At 34.9% G+C, this 20,144-nt stretch overlaps 2 protein-coding genes across 2 annotated transcripts in view; one reads left to right on the forward strand and one right to left on the reverse strand.

The window, feature by feature from the left end:
• The window catches only part of LOC150101259 (solute carrier family 71 member 1), a 268,455-nt gene that overhangs the window by 185,415 nt on the left and 62,896 nt on the right, over nucleotides 1–20,144 (forward strand). Inside the window, exon 8 of the mRNA XM_090401592.1 lies at nucleotides 1,014–1,085. Within this exon, the coding sequence (XP_090257718.1) occupies nucleotides 1,014–1,085 (72 nt within the window). The remainder of the gene's footprint in view (nucleotides 1–1,013; nucleotides 1,086–20,144) is intronic.
• The window catches only part of LOC150101260 (ribitol-5-phosphate transferase FKTN-like), a 353,950-nt gene continuing 340,344 nt past the window's right edge, over nucleotides 6,539–20,144 (reverse strand). The window contains exon 11 of the transcript XR_016549166.1: nucleotides 6,539–8,266. The gene's annotated coding sequence lies outside the window, so the exon portion shown is untranslated. The remainder of the gene's footprint in view (nucleotides 8,267–20,144) is intronic.

Genomic DNA, 20,144 nt, shown 5'->3' on the forward strand with positions numbered 1-20,144 from the left:
TCTTCATCCTTTCTTCTAAGGATCAGCTTGCACATTCTATAGTACATAAAGTTCCTTGTGCCTGCAGCTTGTCTTACTTTGGGCAGAGTGGTAGATCTGGCAAGTCAACTAGAATGGGTAGAATCCTGCTTTGGATATTCCTTCACACACTATTAACATGTTCATTGCCAAGCTGAAAATTGGAATTTCGTGTGGTGGCCAAATTTTTTTAATTTTTTTATTTAGTTTTTATTGTGCTCAAAATAAGTTAAATATATTATTTATATGTTTTTATTATTATGTACATAATAATAAAATTTATGTACACTGTGCGCACTGGCTAACATAAACAATAGACAATGGCTGGCGGCCATCCCCACTCCACGAAAGTCGATCCCTTCCCTAGTGGCCAATATAAATATCATGCGCTGTTTCACTGTGGCCACTATACTATTCTGCTTAGAAACTTGATAGCAATGGCCACGCGATAACGCGTGATCGGCTGACCGGTGAGAGCTCGCATCACGCGATATCGCATGATTGGCAATGCATGTGTTAAATGGAAATAAAAGACAGCTATGCTGTGTAGTCTCTCAGACCCATAGGAACTCTATTTTTTGAATTACACCAGCTGTGAAACACTCCCCTAATCTGAAACAAGTATGGTTTAATTAATTTGCTAAGATATGGAAGACAGCTACTCTAACTACATTCTGCCTGACTTCTGAATTAATTTTGTTGTTTTTCAGGCCCTATATAGGGCATTAGTTCCTTTTCAGTTACAATTTGAATCGTTTCTATGTCATTCTAATTTAGTGCTGTGTATTTACTAATTTCTGGTTTAATGGTGCTAGAGAGGAAACTAGTATCATCAGAGTTTTATTATCGTTAGTATCAAGTTTAATAAATAATTTTTTTTTTGATATTTATACTATGAGGTACTTATTAGTAATATTTGATTAATTATGAATTGTTTTAACTTACTGAGTGAATAGAATTAAGATTCTAAAGATTTTACTAAATTTTGATTTCAGGTAATGGGATTTTCTCCAGATGAAGTGGCACTGTTCATTGCAGTTGTAGGCTTACTGTCTGTTGTTGCACAGGTAAGTTATGAATAACTTGACACCTTAATTTGTGCTATTTTTAATATTTTCAGTTTTAGCATGATATTCAGCTTTATGCTTCCACTTAACTATAACTTCTTTATATCAACGCATTGTCCTTCACTATGAATTTTGTTTCATTCAACTTAGTACACTTCAATACGAGGAATTATTGCTGACAGATGCATTTGAAATTCAAGTAAATGTGGATTTTGCATTTTTTTGTATAGGTAATACAAAACAAATAATAATAATAAAAGTGCAATACATTTATGCCATGTAAGTGGTAGTGTTTTGAGCAGCTTTTCTCTTGCAGTCTTGTCAGATACTTTTCCATATAGATTCTTCATATATTTCCCATAATTTCTAAGCTATCTGTCTTAAAGTGAATATCTGATCCTGACAGACTTTGATGAGTCTGAACCTAGATTGTTCTTCTCCATGTTTTTATTAGACAGTTTTTCTTAACAAGCTTTGCAGTGTAATCACTGTAAAACTTCTATACCTCCATATTTGAGCATTTCTGGGTGAATATCATCTACTCCAGTTGCTTTTCCATGTTTGAGGCTTTTTAAAAAAAAAAAAAAAAAATATATATATATATATATATACAAATACATACATATGTATCTGTGTGTGAGAGGTTCCCGCCCACGAAAGGCTATGCGCAAACCTATAGTACATTTGGTACTGTGGGTGGGCTTAAGGATTTATTTTTCTATTTATTATCAATTTTATACAATTGACGCTTGATGAACTGTGGCTTGAACTGTGTGGTTCCACTTACATCAGTTTTTTTTTTTAATAAGCATATTGAAATTTTTTTTGGAGACGTGCGACAATTAAAAAAAAATGCACAGCTGAACTGTGTATCCTAGAAATTTCAAAAAAAATTAAGAAAAAGTTAGGTATGTCATGAATGCATAAAATAAATTTAGATAATGGTCTAATTTATCATTTACTACCATAAAGTATACAAAAATATATTATAAAAAGTTAAAATTTATCAAAACTTATGGAAACACTTACAGACTGTACATGGCCATTTGCAGGCAAGAGAAATGTAAACAAATGTAAGAATGCAGTATTAAATCATAACTGCACAAAATTATTTGTTATAAATTAGTTCATCATTATCATCATCAAATTACTGACATGTATCCTAAAGGGGTGTACAGGATATGATAGTACTACATGAAAAATTTACATCATTACTAACTTCCTATCTACAATTTTCCTCCAAATCAGCCTGTTACTTGTCAAAACTCTAATATTATCAGATCTTATATTTCTTTAGTCTAAGGCACTTTGTACCGTATCAATCGACCTATATCTTGGTCTTCCTCTGGGTCGTTTTCCTGCCAACCTGGCAGAGAACACTTGCTTTGCTAATCTTTCCTTGCCCATTCTGTTTAAGTGACCATACCACCTGAGATTAGCTCTGCTAACGCATTCCTGGATGCTAACAATGTCAAGTTCTTTCCTAATATCCTCGTTTTTAATATGATATTGCTATTGATGCCATCTGTTCATGCCTCTAATCTTTCTCAGGACTCTCATATCTGCGTTCTCTAGTCTTTGGTCAAGTGTTTTATTTCTGACCCAGCTCTCAGATCCATAGGTTAAAACTGGTTTCAACACTGTCTTGTATACAGCTAATTTAGTGTTCTGACTAATTTCTTTCTTATTCCATATGAATTTATTCATTTGACTGCCTACCATACCAGCTTTGTTGATTCTGTTGTCTATTTCCATATTTAATTTACCATCTTCAGTAAAAATCTTGCATAAGTAGCTGAAATGTTTTACTTTTTCCACAGGTTCCCCGTTCACAACACAGTTGACATTTTCAACAATTCTACCTATTTTCATTGTCTTCGTCTTTTTAATGCAGGGAATCTTGCAAACTTGTAGCAGATTTATTTAGAAGTATAACATCGTCCGCATAAAGCAAAGAGCTGACATTCTACTTCAAGTATGGATATGTATTCCTGACTGTATGCCTGTTGGGTGTTTTTTTACCACTGTGCTCTCACTGCTTGTTTTATTTAGCAATTTTTCGAAGTAATTACTCCATACTTCAAGATATCTTTTTCTCCAGTTTTCATGTCACCTTTATCATCTCTAATCACAATCTAATCTCTTCACAGCACTCTTTCCTCCATTTCTAAACTTCTTCAACCTCCAGAATATCTTAACACCTTCTTGATATTTATTTTCTATATTCTTGCCATAGTCCTCCTGTGACTTTTGTTTAGCTAGTTTTACACAGTGTTTTGCTTTCTTGCATTTGTCTCTGTATTCTCTAAGAGCAAAAGCAGACAGGAACTTTGGATATACTTCACTGCCTCTTTAACTTCCTGTGTCCACCATGGAGTTGTGATTTTTCTATCCTTGCAGATAACCTCACAACATGCCTCTCTGAATCTCCAAGGTTTGGTTCTTTCTCAAATTCTTTCATTTTTTCTTCAATAATATTTGTGTCTTTTAGTCTGCAGTTCACATCTGAGCGCTACTTTACTTTTATTTCCTTTAAAACTTTCTTACATGTTATTTTTTTCAATATGAAATTCAGTTTTATCCTGCTCAAGACTAAATAGTGATCACTTCCAATTTCATATCCTTTGTACACTGGTGTCTTGCACCAGGGAGAAAACATCATTATCAACAATAACATAGTCAATGAGACTTTTCTTATTCCTTGCCTCTTCTCTCCGTGTGAATTTGTGCACATTTTTATGTTGGAACATGGTGTTAGTAATAACCAGTCCATGTCCTGAGCAGAAATCCAACAAGTATTTACCATTATTATTAGCTTTGCTCTTTACTCCAAATTTTCCCAAAATATTTTTGTATGTCTGATAATCATTTCGTACTCTGCTATTTAGATCCCCAACATGGACCAACTTTTCCTTTTTCATTGTGTCAGTTGCTTTTTCTAAAGCATCAAAAAATTCCTCCACTTTTATCTTAGTAGAACCTTGTGTGGGACTATAGGCACAAATAAGTCTCATTGTCCAGTTCCCCATTCTGATATTTGGCCACATCACTCTACTTGAGACTGCCTGCCATTCAAGAAGATTAGACTCGTATTTTGTGTTGAATACTATGGCTATTCCTTCTTTTCCTTGATTGTCATTTCCTGAATATAACACTTTGTATTTATTGCTCAGAAAGATCTCACTGGTTTTTGTCTTTTTTGTTTCGGTCACCCCTATTATGTCGATCTGATGCTTATCTAATTCTTCAGATAGCTCGATTTCCTTGCCATTCAGGCTTCTTATGTTTGATAGTACCGATCTTTAACTCTGGTGATGTTGAGTTGGAGTGTGCTTTCAGATTTGTTCCAGTAGCTGGCTTTTCGCTGTTCGCCCTGGTTCCCTGGCAAAAACAACAGGGTCTTTGTTTAACCGGGTGACGCCCCAGCCGGCATGAAATTTGTCATATTTGTACCATCATTTTCTATTTTGGTTTAAGCCAATAAGAATAAATTTGGTCGGCTAAATGCCAAATTGCCAGCCCATCTTCATTCGTTCAGTATCCTGGTAGTTACCCAACAGGGTGCACCACGAGAAGGTGAAGATTGGAATTTTGGTCAGAAACTCTGGTCAGTTCTCTGCATTCCTTTAAAGGCTATGTGGAGGTCTCCTCTCAGTTATACAGCTTTGACCCTTAAGCTAATTAATTATCGTGAAATAAAAATTTATAACAATTTATTCATTAATGTGTATGCTAGGTTACCGTTTTTTTTTTTCACATTATTTTTTCATTTTTGATGTTTAGTGTTAGTAATATGTATTACATGTACATTGTTTTGTATCATATAAGACAATATTCATAGACTTTGTTGTATAATGAAACCTGATGAGCATTCATGACTAAACGTACACATGTAATCACAGTGATATTATTACTTATAATAATAATAAGTAGTAGTAGTAATAATAATAAAAATCTTATTACTGTGATTACATGTGTATGTTTAGTCAATATCGACATAGTTACTGACAGACATACAATACAGTACTATAAATGTATTTTCTCTTCCTTATGATTTCCTTTAATAAAAATTTCTTTTCTCTAGCTTACTTTATTGTAAAAATACATAATATAACATTTGTATTAATCGACTGTTTATGTTTTCGTTAAGGCTTCCGGTCAACAATTAACTATTATTAGTTAAGATTTTGGGAAGCCAAAAATTATATAGGATTTTCAAAGATGGGGAGTCTGCACCCCTAATCCCCTAAAAAATTTGAATTTTTTAATATGATAGTGCCATTGATGCCATCTGTTGGTCAATATTTATTTTTTGTATTTTTAATCTATTTTCTACATTATCATTATTGTCATCAAATTCCTGATGTACCCTCAAGTGGCTGTACAGGATATGATAGTGCTATATGAAAAATTTACATCATTACTAGCTTCCTATCTACAATTTTCCTCCAAATCAGTCTGTTACCTGTGAAGACTCCAACATTATCCGATATTATTTTTCTATCGTCTAAGGCACTGTTTACTATATTAATCCACCTATATCTTGATCTTTCTTCCTCTGGGTGTTTTTTTCTGCCAACCTGCACAGAACACTTGTTTTTCTTTCCCATTCTGTTGAAGTGACCATACTACCTGAGATTAGCTCTTCTAACACATTCCTGGATGCTAACAATTTCAAGTACTTTCCTAATATCCTCATTTATACTATGATATTGCCATTGATGCCATCTGTTCACACCTCTGATCTTTCTCGGGACTCTCATATCTGCTGTCTCTAGTCCTTGGTTAAGTGTTTTATTTCTAACCCAGCTCTCAAACATCCATAGGTAAAAAATTGGCTTGAACAGTGTCTTGTATGCAACGGATGTAGTGGTTTGAAACATCAATTTCTTTATGAAACGTCGGTGTTCATGAAATCTCCAAGTGAAAGCCCAAGAACTGCTACAGAAAAAAAGACAGGAAATCTGTAAAGGAAATGTGAACAAGTGCTATAGATAAAAGGAAGTCACATGACTTTATTTTCAGTGTATTTTTGTCTATGTCATAAGAGACTGTTTTAGGAGAACAATAAGTTTATAGAGTTACTATAGATCAGGGGTGGCCAACCTTTTATAGTTCATGCATCAATTTTTTCATTTTTTAGTTAAGATGCGCCATACAAACTTATACCATTTTTCAGCCCTTTTAAATTATGGTAATATGGATATATTTAACAGTTATGCATAAAATTATTTATATGGTAATATAGACACTTTTAGCAGTTTTAAGTAGAAGGATTTCATATAAAGACAAGATAAACATTAATTATTTTATTGAGACTTTTGAAATTGCTTTGCTTTTGCTAAGCTTGTAATGTTTGGAGTTAAATCAGTTACAGAAAGCATCAAACAGTTTTTCAAATATTGAATCAGTCAGTCGCGATTGTAGTTTGTTCTTAATCATTTTCATTGATGAAAATGCTTGTTCACATCTGTATATAGTTTCAAAACGACAGATATAACTTTGAGCAAATTTTCTCAGTTCTGGAAAATGTTCACAGGGCAACGATAGCCAGAAATTAATTATATCAGAAGCATTTGGGAGTGATGGAAGTTCATTAAATTTCATTTTCAATAAAGAATTGGTTTTGAGATAAGTAAGTTTCATTTGTATGTCACTAGGCATCGTCAAGATTTTTTGTTCAGTAAGTGAATAGGGATTTATATATGCAAGTATGCAGTCTTCTTTTTTGGCAGAATCGCTAAAATGACTGTTAAAGGACTGTTGCAATAATCTGAGTTTCTCAGTATATTCTGTAAAGTTGCCATTATCTTCAACAGATTCACTATGTTCTTTTAAATGTGGAAATTGACTTAAATCCCCGTTTTCTAACTGGGAGATGAACAGTTTTAATTTCATTTCAAATGCACTGGTGTTATTTACTAAGCTAGGAAACAATTTGTTCTTGTCCTGCAGATTCAAATTTAGATCATTGAGGCGGCTGGTAACATCAACTAAAAATGCTAAATCAAATACCATTTCTCATCACAGAAAAGGGCTTTTTCCTCATGCAGCACATCCTTCTCTTCCAGAAAATTACGAAGACTTTCTTTCAGCTTCCAAAATTTACTGAGAACTTGTCCTTTAGTAAGCCAGTGCACCTCACAATGAAGGATGATATCACCATATTCCCTATCTAGCAGTTCACAATATTCTCTGAATTCTCTTCTGTTTAACCCTCTTGCTCTAATTTTATTCACACACACTTTACAACTGGTATCATAACATGCTTCAAATTTAGAGTTTTTCTACACAGAGATTCTTCATGTATAATACAGTGATACTTTAGTAGAGAACGACCTAAAAACCTTTGAAGTAAAGTTACAATCCCAGAAACTCTACCTACCATTGACGGTGCTCCATCAGTACAACCACCGATGAGCTTACTAGAATCTAGTTGTTGATATTCTAGACATGACTTTACTTTGTGAAATATGCTGACACTCTGGTTTTTGCATGAAGTAACTCAAGACCGATAAGTTCTTTAAAGATGCTAAAATCACCATCAATTCCTCTTATAAAAATGCTTAATTGGGCTACATCACATATGTCAGCGGATTCGTCCAAGGCTAAAGAAAAGAAAGAACAAGCATGAACATGGTCTTTCGATTGCTCATTAACATCATGAGAAAGTTCTTCGATGAGTCTTGTAATTGTTTGCTTGAACTGAGCAATTTGGTTTATTTTTCTTTCAACATTCTTATCACCAAGACATTTTGCAATTTTTTCGAGACAGGCTTAACAACTTACTCTCCATCAGAGAAAGGCTTGTGTTTTTTTAGCCAACACAAATGCAATTTCATAAGACACCTCCAGCATTGCCACACTTTCACAACTTCGTTTCACAAATATATTTTGTCTCTTTTTTATTTCTTCCTTTTTCTTAACCATATATTCTTTCTGCAACTCAGACCCAGGAACTAACTTCAGTTTTTCTTTTAATTCAGCTTGATGTTTTCTATAGTGTCTGTTAAGATCATGTCTTCAATTATCTGAGAGAGTGCTTTCACAAACAATGCACAACGGTTTTCCTGAAGGACCCGCAATGAATAAGAACTCATTTTCCCACAGTTCATTAAACTGGCGCTTGCTATCACCTTCTGTTTTTCTTCTGCTCATTTTCTTTTGCAAAGTAATGGGCACTGAAAGTAAAAAAAAAATTATTTCAAAAGGTAAAGCTTATTATTAAATAATTTATTTTAATTATTTTATCGTTTTAAACATTATGAACATTCAAAAACAGTTCTACAAGTTTAAGATAAGATTCCTGTTTTCATCATCATCAAATTCCTGCCATGTACCCTCAAGGGGTGTACAGGATATGATAGTACCACATAACAAAAATTACATCTTTACTAACTTCCTATCTTCAATTTTCCTCCAAATCAGTCTGTTACTTGTCAAGACTCCAACATTATCAGATGTTATATTTCTATTGTCTAAGGCACTTTGTACCGCATCAATCCACCTATATCTTGGTCTTCCTCTGGGTCGTTTTGCTGCCAACCTGGCAGAGAACACTTGTTTTGCTAATCTTTCCTCGCCCATTCTGTTTAAGTGACCATACCACCTGAGATTAGCTCTGCTAACGCATTCCTGGATGCTGACAATGTCAAGTTCTTTTCTAATATCCTCGTTTTTAATATGATATTGCCATTGATGCCATCTGTTCAAGCGTATAATCTTTCTCAGGACTCTCATATCTGTGGTTTCTAGTCTTTCGTCAAGTGTTTTACTTCTGACCCAGGTCTCAGATCCATAAGTTAAAACTGGTTTGAACATTGTCTTGTATACAGCTAATTTAGTATTCCGACTAATTTCTCTCTTATTCCGTATGAATTTATTCAATTGACTTCCCACCATACCAGCTTTGCTGATTCTCTTGCCTATTTCTATATTGAATTTACCATCTTCACTAAAAATCATGCATAAGTAGCTGAAATGTTTTACTTGTTCCACCGGTTCTCCATTCACGACACAGTTGACATTTTCAATGATTCTGCCTATATTCATTGTCTTTGTCTTTTTATTGCTGACCTTCATACCATATCTATTACAACAGTTATTCAATTTAGTCAGAGAATCTTGCAGACTTGTAGCAGATTTATTTAGAAGTATAACATCATCCGCATAAAACTGACATTAACATCTTTAATTTTGATATCATGTTTAATACCACTTTCCTTCATAATGTGATCCATATAGATGATGAATAACAAAGGAGATAATGTACATCCTTGTCTCACACCAGATTTAACATTAAACCATCTTCCTGTACTTCCTTCAATTCTAACTGCTGACTTACAACTCAAATAAAGACTAAGTATTGCTTGATATAATGTCCCATTGACACCATATAACAGCAGCGTATTGAATAGCTTCTCTCTTGGCACCTTGTCATATGCCTTTTCCAAATCGACAAAACTTAAATACATATCTTTGTTGTATTCCCATGCTTTCTCGACTATTTGTCGTAAAGTGAAGATCTGATCCTGACAGCCTCTATTTGGCCTGAATCCAGCTTGTTCTTCCCCAAGCTTTTCTTCCACAATTCTTCTCAACCGTTTCTTAAGTATACTTGCATAGATCTTGCCAGGAACACTCAGTAGGGAAATACCACTGTAATTCTCACATTCAGTTTTATTTCCCTTTTTATATATGGGTACTATGAGAGCTCTACTGTAATCATCGGGAATTCGTCCCTCTGTCCAGGCTTTCTGAACTATGCGGTGCAGCCACTGTAAGACTTTTATACCACCATACTTCAGCATTTCTAGTCGAATATCATCTACTCCTGCCGCCTTTCCAAATTTCAAGCCTTTGATGGCCTTTTCTACTTCAAGTATGGATATGTATTCCTGACTGCATGCGTGGTCAGTGTTTTTTATCACTGTGCTGTCATCATTGCTTGTTTCATTTAGCAGTTTTTCAAAGTAATTACTCCATACTTCAAGGATATCTTTTTCTGCTGTTTTCATGTCATCTTTATCATCTCTAACTCCTTTTACAGCACTCTTTCTTCCATTCCTAAGCTTCTTCAACAACCTCCAGAATATTTTGCCACCTTCTTGATATTTATTTTCTATATTCTTACCAAAGTCCTCCCATGACTTTTGTTTAGCTAGTTTTACACACTGTGTTTAGCTTTCTTACATTTGTGTCTGTATTCTGTAAGAGTAAAAGCTGACTTATTTGCCAGGAAATTTTGATATTCTTTCTTCTTTTCCTTCTCTGCCTCTTTAACTTCCTGTGTCCACCAGGGAGTTCTGATTTTTTTATCCTTGCAGAAAACCTCACCACATGCCTCTCTTTCAGAATCAATGAATGTTTTCTTCAGAGTTTGCCACTGAATCTCCAAGGTTTCCTGTTCTCAAACTCTTTCATTTTCTTTTCAATAATCTTTGTGTATTTTAGTCTACAGTTCACATCTGAGAGCTGTTCAACTTTTATTCGCTTTAAAACTTTCTTACATGTTATTCTTTTCAATATGAAATTCAATTTTATCCTGCTCAAGACTAAATAGTGATCACTTCCAATTTCAAATCCTCTGTACACTCTGGTGTCCTGCAGGAGAAAACATCACTATCAACAATATCATAGTCAATGAGACTTTTCTTATTCCTAGCCTCTTCTCTCCATGTGAATTTGTGCACATTTTTATGTTGGAACATGGTGTTAGTAATAACCAGTCCATGTCCTGAGCAGAAATCCAACAGATATTTGCCATTATTATTAGCTTTGCTCTTTTCTCCAAATTTTCCCAAAATATTTTTGTATGTCTCCCAATCATTTCCTGCTCTGCTATTTAGATGCCCAACAAGGACCAACTTTTCCTTTTTCATTGTGTTAGTTACTTTTTCTAAAGCCTCAAAAAATTCCTCCACTTCTACCTTAGTAGAACCTTCTGTGGGACCATAGGCGCAAATAAGTCTCATTGTCCAGTTCCCCATTCTCATATTTGCCCACATTACTCTACTTGAGACTGCCTGTCATTCAAGAAGATTAGCCTTGTATTTTGTGTTGAATACTATGGCTACTCTTTCTTTTCCTTGATTGTCATTGCCTGAATATAACATTTTTATTTATTGCTCAGAAAGATCTCACCAGTTTTGGTCTTTTTTGTTTCGGTCACCCCTATTATGTCGATCTGGTACTTATATAATTCCTCAGCTAGCTCCATTTCTTTGCCATTCAGGCTTCTTACATTGATAGTACCGATCTTTAACTCTGGTGATGTTGAGTTGGGGTTTGTTTTCAGATTTTTTCCAGTAGCTGACTTTTTGCTGTTCGCCCTAGTTCCCTGGCGAAAACAACGGGGGCCTTGTTTAAACGGTTTCAACGCCCCAGCCGGCATGAAAGTTTGTCATGTTGTACCATCATTTTTATTTTGGTTTAACCAATAAGAATACAATTTGGTCGGCTAATCAATTGCCAGCCCATCCTCGTTCATTCAGTATCAAAGTAGATACCCAACCGGGTGCATCACGAGAAGGTGAGGATTGGACATTAGGTCAGAAGCCCTGGTCGGTTCTCCACATTCCTTTAAAAGCTATGTGGAGGTCTCCTCTCAGTTATACAGCTTTGACCCTTAAGCACCCCTTTAGGGGAGAGAGCAAGAACTTGACATACGCGTTCAAAATGAGAACATTTATTTTTAAATTTACAGAACTATATTAAGCCTTCATGAAAACAGAAATCTTATCTTAAACTTAAAGAACTGTTAATAGAAACATAAAGTTCGAAAACACAGAATTCACATCGAATCAGAAGTTCATCAAACTTTATGACACGAGAGCCAGCTGTAAACTGATTGAGTAACTGGTGACGCTTGTCAGCATTTGCTGGTGCCTGTTGCTTCAAGACCAAACAAGTATAATAAGTGCGTACTGTAGAATTCAGTGGTAGGTTAATTTTGTTTATATAAATTGTATACAATTTTTTTAAAAAATTTTCTCAGCGTGCCACTTCTAATCATGCTATGCGCCACTTTTGGTGCATGCGCCATAGGTTGGCCACCCCTGCTATAGATAGTGTGAAAATTGTTTGTATAAAGAGAAATTTATATAAAGTGAAACCTAGAATTTCTAGTTATAGTTAATAAGGCATGATAATTCCTAAATTGTAAATGGACTGGTAGTTTTCTCTTTGAGTTGTTTAATGATGTGTATTTTGTTACATGCGTACATATATTTTTTAAATGAAGTTTTCTTCTAAAGTGTTAGACTTAGAGTCGAGTAGGAAGTAGTAGTTTATTAATGTGTAAATTGTATAATTGTTTCAATATAAATAAACATGTTTGTTTTTTTTACAAAGAGTGCTGCCTGATCTTTTACGCAATGCACTGTTTGCAACTAAATGCAATTCTGTGAGCGGGGAGTTGACAAATAGCTACGAATTGAAGTTAAGTCTTAGCCAGGACTGTGAAATATTATTGAGAAAGACCTTAGGATTGAAAGCGGACTTTACTGGAAGTATTGATATTTCTTATACCACAAGGATACCTCTAGTGGTGCAGTCGTGAATTAAAAAATAAATTTCTAGAGATCTCTAGTATAGGTAAAGAATACTGAAGGTAGAGCAAAGAGAATAAAGTTAATAGAGTCTATCTTCTAAGGCACTTTTTACTGTATCAATCCACCTATATCTTGGTCTTCCTCTGGGTCTTTTTCCTGACAACCTGGTGGAGAACACTTGTTTTGCTAATCTTTCCTCTCCCATTATGTTAAAGTGACCATACCACCTGAGATTAACTTTGCTAACGCAATCCTGGATGCTGACAATATCAAGTTCTTTCCTAATATCCTCATTTTTAATATGATATTGCCATTGATGCCATCTGTTCATGCCTCTAATCTTTCTCTGGACTCTCATATCTACAGTCTCTAGTCTTTGGTCAAGTGTTTTACTTCTGACCCAGCTCTCAGATCCATAAATTAAAATTAGTTTGAACACTGTTTTGTATAGAGGGGTGCTTAAGGGGCAAAGCTATATAACTGAGAGGAGACCTCCACATAGTGTTTAAAGGAATGTGGAAAACCGACCAGGGCTTCAGACCTAATGTCCAATCTTCACCTTCTCATGGTGCACCCTGTTATGTATCTACCAGGATATTGAATGAATGAGGATGGGCTGGCAAGTTAGGATTTAGCCAACCAAATTGTATTCTTGTTTGCTTAAACCAAAATATAAATTGTTTGGGTACTCTACTTCGCTAAACACATCTCACCGTCTCCACTAATACTTGAGGAACTTATTATCTAGGAACTTTCATAATTCTTCCATCATGATGGCTTCCTCATTTACTTCTTGTCTCTGCCATGGAGTGCTAATTTTTCTAACCTCAAGCAGTGTATTCTGAATATAAGTTCCAGTAAGAAAATACCGTGAATAGACATACTACTTACTATTAGAATAACGGAATTAACTTTATTCCGTTATTATTCTATGAATAAAGAATAAGATATTTTTTATTCGTAGAATTTTGGCTTGAATATCACCAGTACAAGTCATTAGTACAAGTACAAAGGCTAATTAAACACTAACTGTTATATTCACAAAGCACCAATTAAGTAGCTAAGGTTAAATTTCCTAAATTTATTAAAAAAAAATATATATATATATGTGTCTGTGTATACAGTTACAAATTAGGAAAGATTTGCTGATTTATAGCGTACTATCTCCCACAAGGGGGGAAAGATGTAGACCATCAGATCTGTTTAGGTTAGAGGAGGGAAGTAACGTTTCTTTGTAAAGCTGTTCTGTTATGAACCAAATTTTGTGAATGAGTTTTGTTTTGTTCCACTGAACTCCATGTCTGGTGTTGATGGCATGCTCTGCAAGTCCAGACTGTTTCGATTCAAGGTATTGGATACACGACTCGTGTTCTTCTAACCAGATCAGAGCAGATCTTCCTGTTTGTCCAGAATATGATAAACACTAGAGCAGAGAATCTGGTAGACACCTGGATAGCTGAGATGTGGGAGCTTGTCCTTTGGAGACTTAAGGAATGTGGAGATTTTTCTGGTGTATCGAAAGGCCACGAATATTTAGTTGTTTTAACACTTTTGCTATGCGTTCACTAATGCCTTGCACATAGGGGATAGGCATATGCATAGGTTCTGTATTTGAAGAGGATGCTGAAGCACTACTATTTAAAGCTCTTTTAATGCAGGAATTCTTATAACCATTGGAGATGAAGGAGGAATTAATATATTGTAACAGGTCTTTTTGCAACAGGTCTTCTGAAGAACAAAAGGAGTGGACTCTATGAACAAGTGTTTTTATAGTACCTACCTTTTAACTGGGATGGTGATGTGATTCAGTATGGATGTACTGGCCTGTATGCATCTCCTTCCTATAGACTGTGAATTGTAGGTTACCATCTGGTTGGCGAAGAATTAAGAGGCCTAGAAAGGCAAACTGCTTATTTACTTCTACTTCTAGGGTGAGCTGGATCCTTGGATGAAGTGCATTTATTTTTGAGAGAAACTGTTGTAATTCTTCTGAAGTGCCCTACCATATGGCAAAAATGTCGTCCACATATCTGAACCAAAGGTTAGGTCTGGGTGAAATGTCAAAGATATGTTGCTCAAAGTGCTTCATGAAGTAGTTGGCAATAGCAGGAGATATTGGATTACCCACTGCTGTTCCATCAACAGAACATTTGTAAATAGTGAAACAACATCTAGACTAATCATAATCGCTTAATCGTCTAAATGCAGATCGGAAATTATATTTCTGAAATACAAAGTTTTTTTTTATTTTTCTATTTCTTTTATATACGTAGCAGTTCCTGGTGCTTAAGAGTCAAAGCTGTATAACTGAGAGGAGACCTCCACATAGCTTTTAAATGAATGCGGAGAACCGACCAGGGCTTCTGAACTAATGTCTCACCTTCTCGTGGTGCACCCTGTTGGGTATCTACTTGGATACTGAACAAACGAGGATGGGTTGACAATTTGGGATTTAGCTGACCAAATTGTATTCTTATTGGTTAAACCAAAATAAAAAATGATGGTACAACATGACAAAATTTCATGCCGGCTGGGGCGTCACCCGGTTAAACAAGGTCCCGTTGTTTTTGCCAGGGAACCCACGTGAACAGCGAAAAGTCAGCTACTGGATCAAATCTGAAAACACACCCCAACTCAACATGACCAGAGTTAAAGATCTGTACTCAACATAAGAAGCCTGAATGGCAAAGAAATGGAGCTAGCCGAGACATTAGATAAGTACCAGATCAACATAATAGGGGTGACTGAAACAAAAAAGACAAAAACTGGTGAGATCTTTTTGAGCAATAAATACAAAATGTTATATTCAGGCAATGACAATCAAGGAAACATAGTATTCAACACAAAATACAAGGCTAATCTTCTTGAATAGCAGTCAGTCTCAAGTAGAGTAATGTGGGCAAATATGAGAATGGGGAACTGGACAATGAGACTTATTTGTGCCTATGGTCCCACAGAAGGTTCTACTAAGTAGAAGTGGAGGAATTTTTTGAGGCTTTAGAAAAAGCAACTGACACAATGAAAAAGGAAAAGTTGGTCCTTGTTGGGAATCTAAATAGCCAATAGGAAATGATTGTGAGACATACAAAAATATTTTGGGAAAATTTGGAGAAAAGAGCAAAGCTAATAATAATGGCAAATATCTGTTGGATTTCTGCTCAGGACATGGACTGGTTATTACTAACACCATGTTCCAACATAAAAATGTGCACAAATTCACATGGAGAGAAGAGGCTAGGAATAAGAAAAGTCTCATTGACTATGATATTGCTGATAGTGATGTTTTCTCCCTGGTGCAGGACACCAGAATGTACAGAGAATTTGAAATTGGAAGTGATCATCATTTAATGATGAGCAGGATAAAATTGAATTTCATATTGAAAAGAATAACATGTAAGAAAGTTTTAAAGCGAATAAAAGTTGAACAGCTATCAGATGTGAACTGTAGACTAAAATACACAAAAATTATTGAAGAAAAAGAACAGGAATCAAACCTTGGAGATTCAGTGGCAAGCCTTGAAGAAACCCCTGATTGATTCAGCTAGAGAGGCATGTGGTGAAGTTATCTGCAAGGATAGAAAAATTAGAACTCCATGGTGGACACAGGAAGTTAAAGAGGCAGTGAAGGAAAAGAATATCAAAAGTTCCTGTCAAATAAGTCAGCTTGTGCTCTTAAAGAATACAGAGACAAATGCAAGAATGCTAAACACTGTGTAAAACTAGCTAAACAAAAGTCATGGGAGGACTTTGGTAAGAATATAGAAAATAAATATCAAGAAGGTTGCAAAATATTCTGAAGATTGTTGAAGAAGCTTAGGAATGGAGGGAAGAGTGCTGTAAAAGGAGTTAGAGATGATAAAGGTGACATGAAAATGGGAGAAAAAGATATTAGTGAAAGATATAAAAGATAATTTAACAGTGACCTACTGGCCTTTAAATAACTTTGATGGGCTCTTTGAGACTTAAAAACTTCTTTTAGTTTACAGTAGGTAAGAATAACCTGAGGCATCTTACAGCGCTTCAGGAATATTCTGTTAATGCAATTCGCCTTCTTAACTAATACTTTACCTTATCTAGCACATTGTTTGGAAGTAGACTCTCCGTGAAAACTCGATATAAGTTTCAGTAAGAAAATATCATGAGTAGACATATTACTTATTATTATAAGAACGGTATTAACTCACATAAAATAACCTTTTATTTATAGAATTTTTGCATGACAGGCATCATCAGTACAAGTTCAAATGCTAATTAAACAATAACTGTTATATTCATAAAGAGTTATCTGCAAGGATACAGGATAGGTACTTAGTAGGCTACCTACTAAGTACCTATCTACTGTAAAACTAAAAGAAGTTTTTAAATCTCAAAGAGCTCATCAGATTTATTTAGAACAGTATTAGAGACTGAAAATTTTAACACCATTTTACACATATCATCGAAGTCATACTGAAATGTTTTTAATGCTTCCCGTGATAGATTAAAACACATGTTTGATTCACTGTTGAGCCACACCAAATCTAACAATATTGTCAGTGATACAGACAGAGTAGTGATCAATGTGTCTGGCTGCTCGCAAACGTTTTGTTCTGTCAAAATGTCATAATTTTGCCGTTGCAAAAACCTATAATAGATTTATTGTGGGTTTTTGCAAGGTACCCATAATAGATTTTTTCCATTGCATACTCAGAGGTATTCGATCCTTACCCCAAAAAACAGCTAACAGGACAAGAATTTGAGTGTGCAGAATTTCTTTTTAATGTCGAACCTATGATATGCTGAACAAAAAGCACTGAAATCGCTGAAGAATAATGTGGACCTAATTATTATGAAAGCTGACAATGAGAAGGCTGTGGTCATTCAAGACAGAAGAGAATAAGAGAGAAAAATGTCACTGTTACTCCGCGACTGTTCGACTTATAGGCCCTCACTTTAGATCCTACCGGTGGTCAAATAAAAAGACTAAATGCTCTTATAGAAAAAAATATCAATACGGGATGAAAATAAAAAGAAAACACTAAAGACCTCCTTCAGGTGCCCACCTAGATTATATGGTCTTCCAAAAGTGCATAAGCCAGGAATTCCATTAAGACCTGTTGTAGACTGTATAGGTTGTCCCACTTCCAAAATATCAAAATTTCTGTCAAATTTACTAACTTCTTCAACTAGAAGAACGCTACTTATATAAAAAATTCTTTGGATTTCAGAAATAAAATTTCCAATCTGCATCTAGATGATTCAGAGATTATGATGTTTTGCTATTTGCGAATGTTCCATTGGCAGACAGCATTGAATTACTGCACCAAGAATTTCCTCCCGACATAGTCAAATTGTTTGAATTTGTAATAAAGTTCGGTTATTTTTCCTTCAAAAACCAGTTAAACCAAGAAATCAAAGGAACAGCAATGGGTAATCCAATATCTCCTGCTATTACCAACTACTTTATGGAGCACTTCAAACAATGTATCTTTTACAACATTTCGCCCAGACCTAACCTTAGGTTCAGATATGTGGACGACATTTTTGCCATATGGAAGGGCACTTCATCCAAGGATCCAGTTCACCCTAGAAGTAGAAGTAAATAAGCAGTTAGCCTTTCTAGACCTCTTAATTCTTTGCCAACCAGATGGTAACCCACAATTCACAGCCTATAGGAAGGAGACTCATACAGGCCAGTACATCCATGCTGAATCACATCACCATCCCAGTCAAAAGGCAGGTACTATAAGAACGCTGGTTCATAGAGCCCACTCATTTTGTTCTTCAGAAGAACTATTACAATATATTAATTCCTCCTTCATATCCAATGGTTATAAGAATTCCTGCATGAAAAGAGCTTTAAGTAGTCGTGCTTCAGCATCCTCTTTAAATACAGAAGAACCTATGCATATACCTATCCCCAATGTGCAAGTCATTAGCAAATGCATAGCAAAATTGTTAAAACACTAAATATTTGTATGACCTTTCAACCCATCGGAAAAAATCTACATTCCTCACGTCTCCAAAGGCCAAGTTCACACATCTAAGCTATCCAGGTGTCTACCAGATTCCTTGCATGAGTTATCATATTTCGGACAAACAGGAAGATCTGCTCTGATCCGGTTAGAAGAACACAAGTCGTATATCCAGTACCTTGAACCGGAATAGTCTGGACTTGCAGAGCATGCCATCAACACTAGACATAGAGTTCAGTGGAACAAGACAAAACTCATTCACAAAATTCGGTTCATAGCGGAACAGCTTTACAAAGAAATATGTGAAACGTTACTTTCCTCCTCTAACCCATGGTCTACCTCTTTCCCACCCTTGTGGGAGATAGCACTCTATAAATCAGCAAATCTTTCCTAACTTGTAATTGTATATACACACATATATATATATATATATATAGGTATCCCTTGATATATGCGGTTAATTAATCCTCGATGGACACCGCATATATCAAAACTGCATTATTCAATGTTAAGAATTAATGGGAATAATTATAATGAATCCTGCAAAATATAAAAATTTAAACATTTATTTTTTAAGGTGACATGTATTTATATATTTTATCTATACATATTTGTTACATAAAAACTTATCTAAATATTTATTTTTTATGAAAAACACTTATCTAACGTAAATTGAACAGTGGTAGCTTTTTTTTTCTCCTCTATGATTTTACTCTGCATACTCATAGATGCAGAAGCCACTTTGCCTTGTTAACGGTACTCAGTCGCTTTATTTTAAATGGCTCATATAGTTGATTCTCCAAAGCCTAGAGCTCTTCTGATGTTTGCTTTGCTTTCTTGGTTATCAAACTTTTTAATAATTTCAATTTTAGTATCCAAAGTAATAATCATTTATTATTCTTTTTCGCAGCCATGGTTACGAAGGGTAATGCTCTACATAATTTGAAAATTACATGATATGTGGATAGGCCGTAAGCATACATACACGTCTGTACTTGCTACTCTGCTGATAAATTGATGCACTGAGACTGAGGCCGAGAGTGTGTTACTAATGTTGTAGCACGACTCGTACCATGTGATTTGATCGGTTTCATTGACCAAGTCTAACGCTTTGCTAATTTTCAAACTTTTTGGGCCGCACTAATCGAATTTGATACCGCATATAACAAGTTTATGGTCACAATAATTTTTTTGTGCACTAATCAAAACCAAATTAATCAAAGTCGCATATATCAAGGGATACTTGTATGTATATAATTTTTGTTTTCTGAAATAATAGGAAATTTAACCTTAGCTACTTAGGTGCCGCTTTGTGAATATAACAGCTATTGTTTAATTAGCCTTTGTACTTGTACTGATGGTGTCTGTGATACTCATGAAAAATTCTACAAATAAAGAATATTTTATGTGAGTTAATTCCGTTATTATAATAATATGTATGTATTCTGAATATTAACACACACCCATCCTTCTATGCGGATACTTGTAAAAATAGTGATGATTTAAACTTATGATTCTTTATAAAATGTTTTTTCACTAATATTCTAATTACT

Source organism: Typopeltis vanoorti, chromosome 12, assembly GCF_054136105.1.
Source record: "Typopeltis vanoorti isolate ZY-2024b chromosome 12, IOZ_Tvanoo_1.0, whole genome shotgun sequence".
In the NCBI taxonomy this organism is placed as follows: domain Eukaryota; kingdom Metazoa; phylum Arthropoda; class Arachnida; order Uropygi; family Thelyphonidae; genus Typopeltis; species Typopeltis vanoorti.